Source organism: Apostichopus japonicus, chromosome 17 (assembly GCF_037975245.1).
Source record: "Apostichopus japonicus isolate 1M-3 chromosome 17, ASM3797524v1, whole genome shotgun sequence".
In the NCBI taxonomy this organism is placed as follows: Eukaryota; Metazoa; Echinodermata; class Holothuroidea; order Aspidochirotida; family Stichopodidae; genus Apostichopus; species Apostichopus japonicus.
Genome location: NC_092577.1, coordinates 33169609 through 33184894, shown reverse-complemented (window position 1 = coordinate 33184894; position 15286 = coordinate 33169609). Strand labels below are relative to the sequence as shown.

At 39.3% G+C, this 15286-nt stretch overlaps 2 protein-coding genes across 3 annotated transcripts; one reads left to right on the top strand and one right to left on the bottom strand.

Annotated features, from left to right (window-relative positions):
* Positions 1–11: 11 nt before the first annotated feature.
* On the bottom strand, positions 12–14085 carry LOC139984448 (epoxide hydrolase 1-like). The gene is made up of 7 exons (XM_071998362.1): positions 13448–14085; positions 12029–12197; positions 10514–10628; positions 9590–9722; positions 8978–9186; positions 1702–1936; positions 12–836 (listed from the first exon to the last, which is right to left on the bottom strand). Exons 1-7 carry the CDS (start codon positions 13762–13764, stop codon positions 635–637), a joined length of 1380 nt encoding a protein of 459 aa, XP_071854463.1. The 5' UTR covers positions 13765–14085; the 3' UTR covers positions 12–634.
* Positions 3154–9019, top strand: LOC139984447 (cytochrome P450 2U1-like). 2 transcript variants are annotated; one of them, XM_071998361.1, is made up of 5 exons: positions 3154–3347; positions 3954–4222; positions 5133–5761; positions 6548–6881; positions 7665–9019. In XM_071998361.1, the coding sequence occupies exons 1-5, from the start codon at positions 3319–3321 to the stop codon at positions 7862–7864; spliced, it is 1461 nt and encodes a 486-aa protein (XP_071854462.1). In that variant the 5' UTR covers positions 3154–3318; the 3' UTR covers positions 7865–9019. The 2 variants fall into 2 exon arrangements, with proteins under 2 accessions (XP_071854462.1, XP_071854461.1); XM_071998360.1 differs by lacking the exon at positions 3154–3347 and having other exon boundaries at positions 3361–4222.
* Positions 14086–15286: the final 1201 nt, after the last annotated feature.

The window sequence follows — 15286 nt, the reverse complement described above, 5'->3', positions numbered from 1 at the left end:
CAAGAAAGACAGAATTTTATAATGTTATATTAAAGTCTTCAAAACGTTTAGTGATAATGTTACTTACAGAAAATACCAAGACCTGTCACGAGAATTTTTTTTTTGCATGAAATTGTTAATTACATGATACCTTATTACATATATAAAGACATGGCTATAATTCAGACAAAATTGAAACAATATTCGCAAATAACACAAAAAGAGCCATTTTCAGAATTTGTTGATTATATTATTATATTAGAAATATGATTGAATCCATGTAGTGGATCAGCATTGGTTAAAGATATAAAACATATATTTGAACAGTATGGTTGTGTAACAAATAGTCAAATGTTTATTTGTCAATTCATAATATAGACTTAAGGCAACTCCCACTTGAAACATTATGCAGTGTTCACAGCAGCCGATACTCATAGCAAGTTGTACAGTTACTACTGTTCATGTCCTGTAACACATGTTACCGTGTTACGAAAACAAAGTAGTAATTACTGATGCATGGTTGTGAGACATGAACAGTGGTTGCTGCACCAGCCATGAGTATCGGGTATTTACAGATATCGTGATGGATTTCTAAAATAAATGAGAAAGAGTTGTAAGGTAGACCCAAAAGTCGAGACTCGATTACATCCATGATCTACATATTTTCAACCTTTCGAACAAACTGTCGAATATCGTCTGCCAGCAATCTAGGTTGCTCCATTGCAGCAAAATGGCCTCCGTCGGTCATATCTGTATAGCTTACGAGGTTTTTGTACCGGTAATGTAGCCAGGGCTCAGGTATTCGAACAGCTTCATAAGGAAACACAGCAACACCAGTTGGAGTTACTACTGGGCATCTGTATAAAGAAACATAACAGAACAACGAAATATCAAATTCGTTTTATACTAAGCAATTCACGTTCTGACAGTCGGGTAAGTTTGGTTGCAAAATCTAATGATAATCTTGCCGAAATCACGTTGTTAACTTCAAATGAATATAACACTTGCATTATAAATTGAATTTCTTTTCTGGAACAATAGAAACGTACGTCACAAACATTAATAAAGATTTAAAAGACATGAATTCAACAAAATTTTAATAGGAACGAAGAGCTTTTGCAGAGCAGCTAACATGCATGCTGGCATCACAAACCAGTGACAATGAACCACCTCTGGAGTAAGGAAGCCTAGACAGGGTTTATCTAGTGAGAAGCAGTTACATTCAAAAGACCATGTGTACAGTAAGGAACACAACTTTGAACAGTGGCGTAGGAAGGTACTTTTGAGTGGGGGGCTGAAGACTGATGGCCAGTCTGGGGGAGGGGTCTAAGGGGAGGGGGTGTCCCCCACCCCTTTGGAATTTTTTGCATTTCCAGGTGGCCTCAGATGCAATTTGGTGCAATATAGCACACTTCAGCCCACTCCATTTTGTAAACTTAATTTTGTATTTTCACCTGGCCTTAGATGCAATTTGGTGCTCCAAATGAGATTTTTTTTCTCATTTGGAAATGAAAAAGGGGTTTTCTGACTGGGGGGGGGCGGAATGATACTTCCGCCCCTCCACATTTTTCACTGGGAGGGCTGGCGCCCCCATCCCCCCGGTTCCTACGCCCTTGACTTTGAAGATATTTTGAGATGGGGTTTTCAATTAACGGTGCCAAATAGTTCCCTCTAATATCACATCTTCTACCGCTGAGATCGTTATAAAATTCAATTACTTACTGATCGTATGGATTCCCCACTCCAACGTTATCTACGAATTCTTTGTACATCCTCATACTAGACGTTATGGAGCCACTAATCCAGTAAACCATAACATTATTAAGGAGATCATCTATTGAAAATCTTTCCGTGATTCCTCCGTCACTGCGGTGGGGGTACTTAGGGTTAGTCCAAAAAGAGAACTTTTCTAGGACGTAGGCAGCTAATCCGACAGGAGAATCCGTCAGGCTATGACCTGTAGGCAAGTGAAATAGTGAAATAGAACCTTTAGAATACTGTCATGTTAATGGTGGTCATTAAGGGTTGTAATCATCTTTTCCGGGTGTAATCGGGTAAGTCACCGTCATATAGAAGATTATATGTGTTCTGGGCGGTCCACTATGCAGTGAATCGAAATTCAATGTCTCGACACAAGTCGAAAGAGGATGGTGGCGTATGCATCCAATGAATTTTAAGAGCAATGATTGTCATGGACATTGTGCCGCTTGTCTAGGGTCCTAATCGATGTTGATCGATATGTATGGATTGACGAATATGGATTGAAGAACATATATTCGTATGAAATAGCCCGTTGCTAGGGAGACTATGTTGGAAGGGCACCAACAATTTAAGGAGATGCACCAACAGTTGAAAAAGGGGCACAATATAAACGTATCATATAGCTCATGTAATAATTGTACACATGACGGTGGCGCAAATGACTGAGGGCGCAATGGTCTACACAGAGGGGAATGGCCCCCTTGCTGTGGACCTGGTTAGAATGCTATGGGCCCTGTTTGGTAATGTGATATTTTCGTACACATTGCGACTATTATATCAAGCAGTAAGATTATTAAAACAAACTTTTTTTGAAAAGGTAAGACTATTATAAAGAAACTATTACTCTCATCATGGTAACTGTTTAGGTAATTATGTATAATAGTTAGTAAATGTAGTCATTAACTGATAACAACGCTATAATTGAGGAATAGTTTGGGCTGTTAAGATTATGGAAAAACAGCCCACTCAAACTATTTTATCGTTGTTGGATTGTCTATCACTGATACAATTAGGAGTACATTTTTAAAATAATTATTTATAGTTTTGACTAAATCAACCATTCAAATATCATCAACATAAAATCACTTCACATGACACAGTTTGAATATTTATCAAGGTTTGATCATTGCAGATGTTGGTGATGTCGATGTAGGACATACAATTTTGGTTGCATAAAACGTAAGTGGATCTGCAGTCTTTAATATCTGAGCAAGTTGGATCGGTGTACTTTTTAGTCAACAGCTGTGTAGGCCTATTGTAGTTGTATGTCTTGTCTTGCCGTCTGGTATACAGATCCATTAGTACGGACGACATCAACAAACGGAAATACACAACAAATAAGGCAATTGTCAAGACATACGGTGCGTATGGCTATAAATATGAGTGATCGATAGAGCAATTAGCTACAGGCTAGATCATATCTTTGTCTATGACAAGTCTCAGTGACCTCTAGCCCTTGAGCAATTCGCGACCAGACCGCTCTATTGTCTGTATGGCCGTGGAGTGGTGAATAACAGACATATCCGATATTGTGTATCAGTACGTATAGTACGTATATTAGAAGCTGGCTTCGTGCGTATGTCAACAACAGAGCAGGGCTATGAACTGTAAGTCTATAGTACATGTACTCAATCCATGCACTCTCTCTGGTACACCGTCTATTGCTACTGTACAAATGATTGGTTGTGAATAGCCTATATAGCTTGTATATCATTCATATGCCAAATTGGGTGGTGTATAAAACTGAGCAATGAATGTTGATCTTATCTTGGTCTACTATCCGATTAAAATACCCGCAGAGTTGCAAGTTTATAATATGACATGATCAAAACTGAGAGAGCAGTGTGTGTGTGGCAGTACTGAAAGTCAGTAGGTTTATCAGGTCAGATTCTGGAGTCGAGTGTACAACGGCATGTCTAACCCCTTACCATACTGAGTAGTCTACTAAATCGACGGTGCAGTGTTCAATGTTTGTTTAACGGAAGCATGGTTTGACAATAGCACAATCGAAAGCTACAAGATACTCAAACATTCGCATCGGTGCATGGTTTTCTGCAGACTTTCTGTTCGTAGTTTCTGTTCGACGATTCCTGATTCAACACACTGCTATAGACTGAACGGCAGCATATCGTTAAAATGATTCCCAACAAGGACACTATCATTGTGTTCACAGTCTCATTGCTTACTTATTTTCTGGTTCTAAACTTCCTCAGGGCGAGACGAGCCAGAGCCAAACTTCCTCCAGGACTCACACCATGGCCATTGCTAGGAAACTTGCCAAGCTTAATTGGGACGGAGCCTCATTTATTCATCACGAAAGTCGGAAATCAATTTGGAGGAATCAGTACCTTCTTCAAAGGCACCTCTCCGGTAGTGGTGTTTAACAGACTTGATCAAGCGGTTGAGGCCTACGTCAAGCAAAACATTGTTTTCTCTGACAGGAGCATCCCACCATTGTGGGAAAGGTCTTTTACTAGTAAAGGTGAGTAATGAGTATAGTAGTTTGCATGTTGTGTGCGGCTGTTGTAAAAGGTGATTAGTATCCAAAGTGGTGATGTTGGGCTTACTGTAATGTGGTACATGGCTGCTCCCCAGGTAGCCTAACCTTGCATGCAATTACAGAAAGTATGAACCATGAAGGCATACACATAGTCAGAACCAAACAGCTTCATACCATTTTGGTAGATAACTGCATGCACTACTTTGTGCTTTACAGTTTCTGCTTTCTGTTTTGCAACCGGGTGACTTGGATGGGGTGAAATTAGGGAAGGGCAGTAGTATACACAGACTACACAGTCACAAAAGTCACACCACTATTATTCGAAAATCAAAAGGAGATACAGTGTAAGTGCCCCAAGGTTTTTTTTTCTTCACCGGCCTATGTTCATATTCATCAATTTTCCTATTTCCCCGGTTACGACAACCCCCTATCGAAAAATACATGACACAGATTGAATAAGTGTGTTAATTACTATTACTTCAAATAATTGTTATTCAGTTCTGAGAGAGGAGTGGGTTCCCAGCGTAGCCTCCTGTACCTCACACGATTGTCTCTTAACGTTTTTGTTTCTAGTTGACAACACAACATTTATCATAGCTGTAGAATAAATATATAGCATTCGAGGTAAAGCACTATCATGATCCCAAAAGGTTTTCAAATAAACGACGTACCAAAGGCTTCCATGATTTTTAATATACAATGTTGCACTTCAAAAATGTTTGCCCCAGAAAATATTTGCTTTCCATCCACCAATCATGGTGCCTCCACTGTACCTAGCATTAGGTTTCGAATAAACCAATCAAAACTATCATACATATAACCATGGTTACATAGCTATGCTTCCTCTAACGTATACTGTCCATTGTAATTTTTACATATTAATTTATTCAAGGCAGTGTTTTGTGGGAAAATGGGCCAATGTGGCGATTTCACCGTAGAAACATCCATTCCGGGATACGTCACATCGAATCGAGCAACGAAAATTTATCATCGAAGGTAATCTCTGAAACAAAGAAACTTTTCGATATCCTTGACAGTGCGGGAAATACACCAATCGACCTTTCAGGGAGTTTGAGGTCTTTATCCTCCCGAATGGTTTGTTTTGTCTCATTCGGTCGTCGTTTCGACTCATTTGCAGACAGCAAATCCTTTGCCGATTTTCTGGCGGGAGTAAAATGCATTTCAACGCAGCTGTCTGTATTTTCATTGGCATTCGTGTTCCCGCCACTTTATGATACTTTCCTTTACGATGAAATCCGGGCTGCTTTACAACACATTAAGACATTTCTGAGTGACATGCTGACTGAACACAAGAGAACATTTCAAAAGGGGATAATCGGTGACGTGATGGATGCTTATTGTGACGTCATCTTGTCTAACGGAAGCAGTAAGACTGAAATCGAAGAAAAGGATATATGGAATACGTTCTTTGATCTACTGGGAGCTGGATCAGATACATCTGCAAATACCTTACTATGGGGAGTGATGTACATGTGTGGACATCCAGAGTATCAGGAAAGGGTAAGCATATGGTTGAAAGTCATATGATATCGGACATAGTATATTATCCTCATTTACTGATTGATTGAATTAGCTGCTGTATTAGTTCATAAAATTAGTTGCAACGGAAGATAAACATGTTGATGTTAATGTATATCGTGAAGCTCTTACTCTATTTGACGGATGTTATCACTCCGATGGGACAAGCTATTCCTTGGGTCACCTCGAATATAATACAATGTTAATTTATGGTTTCGTATTCCAACGAATTTACTTTGACCTGCAATATAATATATTTGTAACGTTTCTTTAACGGTATATCAAGATTATCATCGATGGGATGTCCCGTAATATTTGCGCAATAGCTTCCTAACATATTTTGGGAAATTAATAAGATCTAATAAAGTCTAATATGGCAAATATTGCCGTTAAGTAACTCCATGACATCTTGGTTCAAACTGTCTCTTTGGTTTACCAGTTTAGACCATAGAGTATTAGCAGGACAGGACAGGACAGAGGCCGTGTCTCGTTCGCCACCCCCCCCCCCCTCCCCCCAACGGTGCTGATTACTGTGCTCTCATCGCTGCCACAATGATGTGCACCAACCATTTCATAAGTTACAGGACAAGTTACACTTTTTTCCCTCTTTAAATTGTTGGTGATATTTCTTAAATTGGTGGAGCTCCTCCAACCCAGAATCCTAAGTTGGCTACACCTGGGCCTGGGTATTTTGGTTTTCTTGTCTGAATTGCAACGAGTCTAAATTTTATAACACCTTAAACGATTTACTCTATGTCTACTCCCTAGATAGTGGAAGAGTTGGCAAACGTCTGTCCAGCTTCAGAAATAGTAACTGCAGACATGAAAGCTCGTGCGCCTCTGACGTACGCTGCTATTCTGGAGGTTATGAGATGTGCCACAATCGTTCCCCTTGGAGTCCCACGCGTCACAGCGAGAGATACAAGAATATGCGGCTATGACCTCCCGAAAGGTACTGAAGTCTGGCTCAATGAGTACGCAATACACAACGACGTCAACCTATGGGAGGAACCGAATTTATTTCGCCCGGAACGTTTCCTGAACGTTAGCAGAGATTCGATCCTAACTGAGAAGAGGAACCAACTCGTTGCATTTGGATTAGGTAAGTCCAGTGGCGTAGCAAGGAGCAACGATAACAGCAATAGACATGCCCTAGCCCCTCCTCCTAGGAGAGTGTAAATTCATCCAAAGTGAAAGGTTCTCGTTGAATTCTCATTTTTGGTGGGAATCTGGAGAGAACTCTAAGTATACTGTTACTGAACTTAATTTTATATATAAGACTATGAACATAATCTCCCAATTTCAAAACTGTCTTGGTGATAATACTGTTAGGCTCCGCGCGACAAGGTCACAATTACGACCCTTAATAAAAGGGGCAGATACTACTTTACACTAATTCCGTGTTTGCTGATCCATGGTAGTCCATTCAGTCCTGGTGTTAAGAATGTGAGGAGTGAATGAAAAAAAAAAAACGACTAATGCCGGCAATCTGACCTAGCTTTGAATGAGGTGTAACAGAAGTGTTAGACACCACCATCGATCCCAGAAAATACACACACAGCTTGCTACCGTCGGTAATTAGACACTAGTGTACAGTCAGTACATACAGTTGCGGTCAATACCCACAGCACAGTGTACAAACGATACAGTGATGGATATCTCAGGTCCAGCTAAAGATAACAAGGTATCACGTTTCATTACTGTCTGCATTTTGTAGCGACAAGAGAAAAACGTCACTTGCAAGCAACAGAAAGTTAACTTTTTAAAGATGACGGCACGCTGTTTGGGGCGAGTCTTCAATACCTTTAATCGTCACGTTCTCTATTTTAAGTGGTTTCTTTTCAATTGTTAATATTGCTTTACTATTTTTTTTCTATCTCGACAGGAAGACGGATCTGCGTTGGCAAGAAGTTGGCGGAAGTTGAACTTTTTATTGTGTTTAGTAACTTATTCAAGCGATATCGAGTCAGATTTGCAGAACCAAATCAAAAGATCGATAAAGTCGGTATCTTCGGATTGACTTATTTTCCTAAACCATTCAAGGTTATTCTCGAAAAACGGACTGACTCAAAACTGTTAACATAGATCTTCGATTCTGGCATTTTGTCAACTTTTGGTAACTTTTGGTAATTTATCGTAACCTATATCCACAGAATAACTCCAACGAAGACAAACAAATTAAAAAGTTAAAATTATAAGACATCCATCTACATTGTTTCACCAAAATTAATATTAATTAGTTATCAGTTAAGGATTCCCTTCTGACAATATTATCTTCCATATATGTTTACATAAGCCATAGTACTATAAATCACATGATCATACAAAATGTCTGAAAAATCGAGAGAACCCAGTTGAAAATATTCAAATTAAATTTGCTGTTTGTTCTCCAACTTTTGAAAAGTTAAGTCAACCAAATATTCTGATAAGGGATTTCAATACTGAGGTTTCGTAAAATGACCGACAGTTTCTTCAAATGTTTCGCATAAATGGATACACACTATAACCTTCATGTAACAAAAACAGCTTACACTTTTTGTACACCTCGAGCTGAAGAGAAAAATTTATCCCTTCCAACTTACGGATATTGAAAATGGATCGAACGCATAAAGCGTCTTTTCAAACACAACAATGCCACTCCTTTTCTATCGGAATTCCTTGGATATATACCACAAGCTTACCAGAGCTTTGCTTGAGTGGACAAAGGTGGGGGACATTATAAAAGCAAAGAAATCAAGCGTCATCTCGGAGGTCGTGGGTTCGAGCCTTGGCAGGCCAATAAGGTTGGCTTTTCATCAAGGAAAATCCACGCTTTTCCCATCTGAAACAGTTTTCCAAATTGTACAAATTAAAATGACATTGTGTATAAGTTATAAACCTTTCGCCCTTCTCCGACGTGCATGCATATGTTTATCGTCGTTAATAACTACCTTAAAGGCCGGTATTATTAGATTTTATTATGTGATTTTCGTTTGTTTTATCTATCATTTTTTTCATCAACAGTTAACAGACGTCTGTCGTCAACAAATATGCTTAGAAAGATGTTTCACAAAGCAACATGCGCTCAAAAAGGCTAGCAAAAATCATACTTTAGCCTAGCCTAGAACTTTGCATATAAGAACTGAGGTCATACTATTATGGTTAAGAAGCCAATGACGAATGTTACGTAATAGTTTCATACAATTATGCAATATTTACCGACTGTGTCAGGTTTGGTGGCCTGTAGGTGAAAATAGCCAGCTTCCTCAAGTACAAGATTCTTCATGTAATCCCCGAATGGAAACATTTTATCCTGGTCGGATTTCTTCGACAGCACGAGCGACGGCCAAACACTTCCAAGCAAGGCTCGAAGAGGGAAAAGGGGTGGCTGATAGGTGATGAAGTTGCTATGGTGACCGCGCACATTACTGGAAGAAAGTACGTAAGCTATGTGTATGTATTATCGGTAAATGTAACAGAAATTTCATATGGATGCAAAATTTTATCTTAGGAATTATAAAGAGTAATAATAATGAATAAAAGGACCCGAAACGTTTTAACACTCGTCTTTGGTTTCTTTTAAGATTACAAGTAATATGCTGAACATATGATGGGGTATAAAAAGGTGGTGAATTTAAAGACAAATTAGGCTATAAATTATATCTTTGATAAGATCAATAGGCAAAGTTGCGTTTATAGTTACATTAAGTTTGTTTGGTGTATGTTGGGGGTGGTGGGGTGGTGGGTTGAACAGGGATGTATTACCCCACATCTCCTGGATCTGCGCCTGAGATTGGTCTCAAAAAAAGAAAGAAAAGGATTGGAACTTACTTCGGATAAAATAACGCCATAAACCCAACTACTGCAGCTCCCCAATCGCCACCTTGAACGTAGTAGTCTTTGAATCCCAGCCGTTCGTGCATAAGGATGTGGAATATTCTAGCGGCGTCTCTAGGATCGAAATCTACAGTTACGTAATAGAAATAGTTAACTAACATGTTTAAATATAGCTCGCAGTCGAACGTTATTATTCAAGTTAAAGCAAACTGACTGCTCGAGTATAACAGTACATCCATATTCCCTATCATTAAGTGTTCATTTTATGGATAATCCCACACATACATATACCTCAGTATAAGTCTTGCATTTTGTCTAGGCAGTGACTTCACTGTATACATCACATGTGGTCCACGATGTTTGCAACGAATGCATGCTTTAAATGCAGCCTGCTGAACGTTTCAACATATGAAAAATATCTGTCCTCAACCATAAATCAAGTGAAACAAAGAGTTTCACTAAGGGTCTGGCGATAGGATATGTCAACATAACTAAAACAATGAAGACAGTGCGCGTGTGCAACTTTAATTATATCCTTTGTATAGTGACATTTCCATTTTTGTCACTGGAGTGGTTTCATCATTAATAGTTTGAGTTGCAGACTGAGGAGTTAGGCTCAACAATTTACTGTTATCAGCAAGATTAACATAAAATTGCACTTATTCTTCACGAAACTTACCATATCGCTTTACAATTGATTATGAAATACTCAAACCAATTGAGAAAAATTTGGTGAGGGGTGTAGGGGGAGGTGGGGTGGGTGAGGGCAGGAGGTAGAGAATGGTGACAGTGTGATTGTGAATGGAAAATGAAGCTGTAACCAAACTGCATATTTTGTAAAAGGGGTGGAATGGACAGGAAGGAAATGCGAGCCCCTGCAACGTATCCCTTTTCAACTAAATTGGCGATGGTCTTTACCTGGACGATGAGGTGCTTCTGAAAATCCATAACCCGGAAGAGAGGGGCATATCACTTCAAAATAATCGCTGTCCTTCCCACCATACTGAGTTGGATCCGTTAACATTGGTATAATCTGCCAAGTAAAAGAAAAACGAAATCAAAGTTATGAAATTCACCAGTTATCTTTTTCTAAGAGTTTCTTTTTTTTCTTCCGGTTAGCAGTGGCGTAGGAAGGTACTTTTGAGTGGGGGGCTGAAGACTGATGGCTGGCCTGGGGAGGGGTCTAAGGGGAGGGGGTTCCCCCTCCCCTTTGGAATTTTCTTGCATTTCTAGGGGACCTCAGATGCAATTTGGTGCAATATAGCACACTTCAACCCACTCCATTTATATAATTTTGCATTTTCACCTGGCCTTAGATGCAATTTGGTGCTCCAAATGAGATTTTTTTCTCATTTGGAAATGAAAAAGGGGTTTTCTGCCTTGCGAAGCGGGGGGGGGGGCGGAATGATACTCCCCAGCCCCCACGGTTCCTACGCCCTTGTTCTCATTCCACAACCACCAGTGGCATAGGAAGGTACTTTTGAGTGGGGGCGCTGAAGACTGATGGCCGGCCTGGGGGAGGGGTCTAAGGGGAGGGGGTGTCCCCCTCCCCTTTGGATTTTTTTTGCATTTCCAGGTGGCCTCAGATGCAATTTGGTGCAATATAGCACACTTCAACTCCCACTCCATTTTGTAAAGAATTTTGCATTTTCACCTGGCCTTAAATGCAATTTGGAGCTCCAAATGAGATTTTTTTCTCATTTGGAAATGAAAAGGGGTTTTTTGACTTGCGGAGCGGGGGGCGGAATGATACTTCCGCCCCCCCATATTTTTCACTGGGGGGGGGGGGGCTGGCGCCCCCCCAGCCCCCCCCCCCCCCCCGGTTCCTACGCCCTTGCCGGTTAGTATATAAAATCTGCAAAGTCAGTTTTCATTGATATCTTTTATCAAGGTAGTTATTGCTGTAATAACTAGTCAGCTATTTGAAATGTCAAAAATATCTCTAATAAGTAAGTACTGAATTCGGGATTTCGACAATTTGAAGAAACCCGTGAGTTATCAAATTAAGGTATCATTTTCACTCAAGGTTTTCAACTAAAGGTTCCATTCCCTTCGGTCTGAAAATGTCTTCGCCTATAACATTACATATTCGGCCCTGGCTCTGTTGGAATCTCATTAGACGCTTTTTAGTACAAAATCAATTCTTATTTTCTTGGAGTACATAAGGATAATTTCTGCTCGGATGTTCGAATATTCTATCATCAAAATTTGGATAATGATAATCAGCAGTTATTTTTACGACGCTTAAGCGACCACAAATGTGGTAGAAACCCGCAAGGGCTTATGGATTACAACTTACACGTCGGGTGGCTTCCAATTCAACTTTTTTTAACTCGAATTTGGAATCTTTTCGATCATGAACAGGCTTCACTGTACGCGAGTCTTACTCAGCTGATAAGTCAGTTTTGTCTTGGATAACTAAACCTATCTTACCTTGTAAAATTCATAGAAAGACCCCGGCCATCCATGAACCATGAGTATCGGTTTTACTCTTTGGGTGACATTAACCTTTGGTTTGACGTGTACGAAGTGGATGGATATTCCTTCAATTTTGGTTTCAAAATGGTGAAATTGGTTGAATAGTTTCTCCTGTTTCTCCCAACTGAAAATTATAATAGAAATGAAAGGAATTCATCAACGCGGCGTCGACAATAAAAAAATGAATATATGTAAAAATATCCCTACTTCAGAATTCACAAAGGATCTTTTCGTATAGTCGTATAGAATATACACGAATATTTCTCTTCAAGGGCGTAGGAACCGGGGGGCTGGGGGGCCCCAGCCCCCCAGTGAAAAATATGGAGGGGCGGAAGTATCATTCCGGCCCCCCGCTTCGCAAGTGAGAAAACCCCTTTTTCATTTCCAAATGAGAAAAAAATCTCATTTGGAGCACCAAATTGCATCTAAGGCCACCTGGAAATGCAAAAAAAATCCAAAGGGGAGGGGGACACCCCCTCCCCTTAGACCCCTCCCCCAGGCCGGCCATCAGTCTTCAGCCCCCCCCCCCACTCAAAATACCTTCCTACGCCACTGTTTCTCTTCCTATACACAGCTCTTACAATCGCCTTTTTCTGATGTATATTTCTTCCGGCTCACATCTCGATGGCAATATATATGGCACATAATGGCAGATCCATTGATAACGAAACATTATCGAAACATCAGAAAGTATCACGCACACTGTACCCTACCATCTCATGCACTCACTGATTGTGTGTGAAATGTTCTTAAGAAGTATAACAACCATTCACGTGTAACTTTGTGTAAAGTTTATACATCTCAGCCATATTAAGTATTTCATTGTAAACAATAATGTATCATGACACAGACACGAATTTTGTTGGCTACACGGTGTGAATATTTGACGTTTGAACAAGGTTTTTGTAACTTTTAATTCCATACAGGTGTTTTATTATCATTATTAACATCATCATCATCATCATCATCATGATGATGATGATGATGATGATGATGATGATCATCATCATCATCATCATCATCATCATCATCATCATCATCATCATCATCATCATCATCATCATCATCATCATCATTATCATCATCATTATCATTATTATTATTATTATTATTATTATTATTAATATTATTATTATTATTATTATTATTATTATTATTATTATTATTATTATTATTATTATTATTATTATTATTATTATTATTATTATTATTATTATTATTATTATTATTATTATTATTATTTTTATCATTATTAATTTATTTGGGGGAGTGGGGACAACAAGTTATTATCGCCTTCTCTTAACCGTTTGGGGACACTGACCCCTGTGATCGACGCCCATGGAAATCATTTAGAATTGAGTAATGTAAGTTTACCTGTATTTATTCAGCCAGTAATCTCTGATACTTTTCATTTGGTCAGCACGAGCTCCATACGACCAGTTCGTGTCTTCAAAACTCTCGAAAAAGCGAGTCTCTCTAAGTCTTCCTTTTAAGTCTTGCAACTTCTTCTCATCAAAGGAAATTCTGAACGGTCTTATTGTGACATCACCCTTTGTGGATGTTGTCTTATTGTTCTTCCCCCACCAACCCTCTCCCGGATCAAGAGAGGGTAATACTGGTGAGAAAAATCCACACAGGTAAGCCAATTCCACAATTAAAAGTCCAACTATCAATTTTGAGAAAAAGCCCATCTTTAATATCTGTTGTCGGTAGTATAGAGACAAAGGTTAATGCCTTTCCAATTGAATTGTTGGGTGCACGATGAACTATATTGCTTAACTTTCGTTAACAAACACACAATTAGTGACCGATATAGAAAATATGCAATATGCTAATAGCTAAAAGTTTAACTAACGGCAAATTGAAGGGTCACCAAATGCCAAACGTTACTCCTATTAGTAATAACTATTAGACCTTGCTGAAATAGTATATCGAGAAATTTAATCTGTAATCACCCGGTAAACGTAAATAATTACATGGGTGACATTATAAGAGTGTTCGAAGCTGTGCCTAGCTGGTCGATGGGTTCAAACTTCACCTTAAATCGATAAGGTTATATCGATAACGATGATGAAAATCTAACTTGTTAATTTACGTGTACTCTTATATAGGTAGCCTACAGACAGATAGGTTTGTTGTTGATTCAATACATACATTGAACTTGTTTGCTTATATATAACTGTGCTGCAAGTTACAATTGGTTGTACGTACGTTGCATTCGACCGTTGGATCATAATCACCGATCACGTGGGCCTTCCATGTTTTATTCCTGTGTACTATATACTTATAGTTTTGATATAACCTATGCATACATGCCTGTAGCCTATACATTCAACCCGACGGAGAAGATTAAATATCTAAGTTGCCTTCGGTGGTAACGCGTTGCTCCAGCAATGTTGTACAATTTATATGAAACTAATGGAATTGTGTTAACTTTAAGTATACTTGGACGGGTAATTGAAAACCAGTATGTAATGTCGCCAATATTTAACTTAAAATGACGTTCATGTATACGGGAACGTTTTAGATAAAGTAATATGGCTGTGCGCTTGGTTCATGTACACAGAGGCGGCGAACAAGGCATCTGCTTGGGCAGTGGAGGGTGGAGTGGGGGGGGGGGTTCGAAGGACAGTCACGTGATACGTGACTTTGATAAGAGGACCGAAGCAAACCGCAAAGTCACCTCAAATCATCCAGCCAAGATGTACCGTCCCTCTGTGCATTCTGTACATCAAATCCTTCTGTCTATTCGAGCCTGCTTGAAATATACATCGATTTCCATTATAATGAATCCCCATTTCCCCCCATTGTGTCTAATACTTTAAACTTCCAATCCAATATCAGCTGGATAAAACTACAGTATGAAAACCAACAACTCAAAACGATCATAAGTAATTAGCATAACGCGTTAAAATACATGTCCATTTCTTAGTCGGATCCAAATATGTCAAACGGTGCAGCAGTTTATAAAGGCGCGTATATTGAAGGGAGGGGGCGGGCGCTTCCATAAATTTACAAGGAAACTTGCTGGAGTTGTAGTCCTAATTGGATGTGTGCCGAGAGATTGGCTTCGGTCAGCTTGCGAGTCTATAAGCCTCCATGGCTTCTTTCGCGAGTTCCTGCTTGCGGGAAGATCACATATACATACATACATACATACATACATACACATAATTGTGCAGCTCACAATATTAACGGTATAATAATACTTCC